Source organism: Diaphorina citri, unplaced genomic scaffold (genome assembly GCF_000475195.1).
Source record: "Diaphorina citri unplaced genomic scaffold, Diaci psyllid genome assembly version 1.1 scaffold5806, whole genome shotgun sequence".
NCBI lineage: Eukaryota > Metazoa > Arthropoda > Insecta > Hemiptera > Psyllidae > Diaphorina > Diaphorina citri.
In genome coordinates, this window is record NW_007383182.1 from 1,776 (window position 1) to 6,767 (window position 4,992).

The 4,992-nt window shown below is 38.6% G+C and overlaps 1 protein-coding gene across 2 annotated transcripts in view; it reads left to right on the top strand.

Moving 5' to 3' along the window:
* The first annotated feature begins 1,455 nt into the window (after positions 1-1,455).
* The window catches only part of LOC103521724 (pleckstrin homology-like domain family B member 1), a 12,735-nt gene continuing 9,198 nt past the window's right edge, over positions 1,456-4,992 (top strand). The window contains exons 1-2 of one of the 2 annotated variants that reach the window (XM_026832268.1): positions 1,456-1,748; positions 3,349-3,489. In XM_026832268.1, the coding sequence (XP_026688069.1) occupies positions 1,479-1,748; positions 3,349-3,489 (411 nt within the window). In that variant the 5' untranslated portion in view covers positions 1,456-1,478. Of the gene's footprint in view, positions 1,749-3,348; positions 4,469-4,992 lie in introns of those variants that run through there. The other variant, XM_008486832.3, reaches the window with a different exon arrangement.

A 4,992-nucleotide genomic window follows, 5' to 3' on the forward strand; every position in this document is an offset into this window, starting at 1 on the left:
TTAAATAATAATAGATATTACATAAATAATGAAAAAGCGAGTTTATTTGAATGTGATTCTGCTTAGTACCAAAGAGCAAATGAAAATTTAAGTCATTTAGAATCACAACATTCAAAATTTGAATCCAACGAAAAACGTATCACATTGAAATAAATCGCTTCAGTTAAACTTTCTGGTGGGGTCCAAGAATGAAATCTCATGTTTGTCCAACTAGGAGTCTTGTTTCATTGCATTTGTTATGCGTTTTTGAGACATAAATCTTGCTTTTAAAAAGTTTCGAATGGCTGATGTGCCAATTAGTATGTATTTATAGAGGACTTCGATATTTACATCGTATGAGACATAAATCTTGCTTTTAAAAAGTTTCGAATGGCTGATGTGCCAATTAGTATGTATTTATAGAGGACTTCGATATTTACATCGTGGAAACTTGGAAACTAAGTAAAGATCATATCTTGGACTCGGACCAGTTAAAATATTTTATACTAATTCAGCACGTCAGCATTTATTATAATAATGAAAAGAAACTCCTTCTATCTTAGCAATTATCACTTGTATACCCGGCTTCACAGTCACTTCATTACTAAATATACATCAACTGATGGGTAAATATTGAAGTTAACCAACAGATAATCAATGCCTTGGAAACTAAGTAAAGATCATATCTTGGACTCGGACCAGTTAAAATATTTTATACTAATTCAGCACGTCAGCATTTATTATAATAATGAAAAGAAACTCCTTCTATCTTAGCAATTATCACTTGTATACCCGGCTTCACAGTCACTTCATTACTAAATATACATCAACTGATGGGTAAATATTGAAGTTAACCAACAGATAATCAATGCCGGCCGAATGGTGATGGCAGAATAAAGGGGAAAAAATATATTCTTTATCAGCCGGTGATGATCGCTAACCATGTGTAATTGGCTCGTCCTGAACCACAGTCAACCATCGTGAGGACTTGGGCTTATTCTTTAAAAGCAGAGAGAACCCTTTGAAGAAGCCTTTTGTTAGCTCTTTATTTTTGCTTTATAGATGATAAATCCTCTCTGCTTAACCATCGAACTGTGAAACTGGGTATTACCTGTATCAGTTAATGTCGGGAAACCAGGGAACCATTTATTGCTTCTGGCAGTAGATATCAAAGAGTTCTTCAGCTTCTAAAATTTTAAAATGCCTGTCTACTACGAAGTGTACAAATTCACTAGGTTAGTCCCACAGCTAGACACTAGTGTACTCTATGTTGTACAGTTGGTCGCGAGACCTTGAATATCAAATAAGGAGGAATTTTTATTTGTGTTGAGCATACTCGTATTTAAATGCTTGTCACAAATAGCATTCCCCGATTATTACCCCTAGATAAATTTTATGACTTGACTTGCACTCGAACCATCAACCTCCAGATCCAAAGTCCAACGCGTTAACAACTGCACCACTAATGTTGGTAATATTAAATATTAATATTATTTTATATGAATTTTCAGCGACCTCTCACGCGCTACCTTCCATTCCGAGGCGACTCCCTGGATCTCCGACAGCACATCGAGGCTGCCGGCCATCAGCTGGAGGCCTGTTCTCATCTCACCCTGGACGCTACGTCGTGTCGCGGCTACCTCAACAAGATGGCCGGCCGGTTCCACCATTGGAACAAGCGGTGGTTCGTGTTCGACCGGACTTCGCGAAGTCTGGCCTACTATTCGGACCGATCCGAGAAGAAGCAGCGAGGAGCGACGTATTTCCGCGTAAGTATTGTGCTTTATTTTACTATTAATAAATTTGATTTATTATTTACCAATCAAATATACAAGACCTTGTTTAGACTGCGAGAGTAAAGGGACTTTTCAGTCCTATGCTGGCAGTATAAACGAGGTATATTCTATTAAGAAAAGAAAGCACTTTTTGGAGCTTTGATTGAGGGAACTGTAACTAGTGAGTTCTGATCGTCCCGAAAGCGAAGACAGAAAAAAGACAGGATCGGAGAAAGCCAGCTGTTCCGATCACTGAAGTTGCACAACGTTGCGCGTGATTAATATTCGGATGGGTTACCATTTGGGAAATTTTGCAATTGCGTGTTGTTGGCTTTCCTTAAGGCCCCACTCAAGCTGGTTAAGTTTAATGCGAGGAGGCGGGTAGGTTGTCGAATAGGGCCCAAATGCGGAAGTCGTTTCGATGTGAAAATTCAACACATCTTGTATGGTCTTGTTAATGAGGGTCTAATTCTATAATTGAAAGATAAAGAGTGAGTTATTAGCAGGTCCCTCCTCTCTTCCTCTACAATACAGAAGACACATGCTCTATGCTGACAGGTGAAGCCTGTCATCAACCATTATCCCATGCCAACTTGGCATCAATATAGGAATACACTCAGAGGCGAAAAATTCGGGACTCATTTTAGAACTTTTCTCAATATCAACAACAATTATTTTTTCCATTAAAAATAGAACGAGGTAGGGCTTAATTGTGAGAACTCCTGTAAATAAATGTTTTTTTTTTTTTTTTAAAGAGTGAATTAGAAAATCGAAGATGGTATCTTGAAGACTTGAAGCTTCTACTTCTACATAGTTGTCAAAAAAAAGGGCTGGAATTACACACTGGTCCACTGGTCAGAATTTTTTGCACTCAAGTGTAGGTATACGATATAATATGCAGCATCTGTAGAATACAATAATACTCACTTCTTTGTCAAATCTCTTGACTTTACGAGTGAGAAAACCTCTCCTATCATTCACAATGATCTTGTGTTTCACTACTTGATCTTGGAAGAGAAAGAGACACACGCAAGGGACACATTGTTGGTGCTTTGTCATCTTCGAACGGCATGGTCTGTAAGCGCTAGGCCGCGGATTCGATTCCCGCCCGCCCTGAACGGATAATGTTCGTTCTCGGAACGGCTGACTTTCTCCTATCCTGTCTTCAGTCAGCTCCCTTGGCGTAGTGGTCACTGCGCTCGCCTTGCACGCGGGAGACCCGGGTTCGATTGTAATGTAATGTAAAGTTTTTTTCTTTATTTTGATTATAATACAATACAATGAAGAAGGTAATAATAATAAACAAAGGTACAATTTGTATTGTTGGTGCTTTGTCATCTTCTAACGGCATGGTCTGTAAGCGCTAGGCCGCGGATTCGATTCCCGCTCGCCCTGAACGGATAATGTTCGTTCTCGGAACGGCTGGCTTTCTCCTATCCTGTCTTCATTCTCTCTTCGATTTTGGGACGATAAGACCTTAGCAGTTACAGTTCCCTCTATAAAAAGAAAGAGAAAGTGCAGCTCCGATTATGGTATTAAAAAATCACACGATTAAGTTAGTGCTAATATTTTATCATTTGTCTTCTTATTGCAGTGTATAGAGGAAGTGTACGTCGACCATCTGAATTCCGTCAAGTCCCCCTCCCCCCACCTCACGTTCGTGGTGAAATCCTCAGACCGAACATTTCATCTGATGGCGCCCAGTGCAGAAGCCATGAGGATTTGGATCGATGTAATATTCTCCGGTGCTGAAGGATACCAGGAGTTTGGGCATGGGTGAACACCCCCAACCCCCTAGGTGTGCCAAAGTTACCCCAAACGATGGGCCCTGAGACTGTTTACCCTTTACCTCGAGAGGTATGCTACTAGGGTACAAAGGGACGGTTGAAGGGTAGACCAAATCTGTGCCAAGTTAACCAAGACAGAATCGGCCCTGAGACACATTTACCCTTGTTTACCCCGAAGTTCATGGTAAGTACTGGTGTAGAGCAGGAGATTGAAACTTTGCTGTGCCAAAGTTACCCTTATGGCCAGGACCACACTCTGAGTTTAAACTTGGTTTAACTCTTGAGGATTTTAATCAATCTGATTGGTTGATTTCGAACTTTTTAGCCAATCAGATTTTGGTCCCGACCATTATTGTGATGGTTTTAAATCATATGTTGAACCCAAAGATGATTTTGTGTCGCGTTTATTTATGTAATAATTATGAATATTCTTCTAGGTTCGAGGCTCTTTTACGATATTATATCGTTCTATTGGACATATTTCCATATTTACTATGAACGATATCAAACATTCGATTTACAACCGCGATGGATTTTATCTTTATATTCGAATTGGTGATAATTATTGGTTATGATTTACTATTAGTCGACTTGACTGTTTTGGACTAAAAGTAGACATAACTATCATGGACTTGTAGATTATGTTTTTTTAACCAAATATATTTTCTTGTTACTAAATGTTGTATGTTCGGTAAAAATGTGTAACTTCCAGGTAGCTAACCCGCGGGTCAGGTATGTAACGTGAACTTTTGCAGATAGGCAGAGACCATGTATCTATTTGTATTTCTGATTTGCAATAGTGCTTATGGCATTATTTTTTCATTATTAGTATTATTATTTGTTTATTTTTTCGTTTTGACTACTACACCACCCGCCTTGATGGTGTACTGGTAAATACGCTTGCTTGGTAAACAAGAGGGTGTGGGCTCAATCAACCCCAGCCGAGGTATGGAATCTTGTCATTATAAAATAAACTCACCACAATTTTACTGTGGATTGTCTGTTTTTTTTTTTTTTTTTTTTTTTTTTTTTTTTTTTTTTTTTTGTTGGGGTTTTTAAGTTAGAGTTGTAATGTGGTTGTGTATGCTCTAATTGTTCATTACTACCAAGTGCCCTCTCTATTTAGTCGGGTGTGTGTTGATGGGCCCGTTATGAATATGCGAATTGTGGCAAAATAATATGGAGTTGGTTTAGAGCCAATTTTATCGCCATCGTTAAACACCAGACTTTATATCAAGGGCCTAAAAAGTCCTTTTACAAAACCTACGTGGTAGAAATTGCGTGAACCTAAGACCTAATTGGTGAAAACCACCCGCATATTATTTTGCTGGCGTGACTTTGAAAGTTGGAATCACAGATGTTTTTTTTTTTTTTTTTTTTTTTTGTTGTTTTTTTAATTGTTTTGGCTCTTCTGGCTTTGTACTTTTAGGACTAGACGTTAACACATGGAA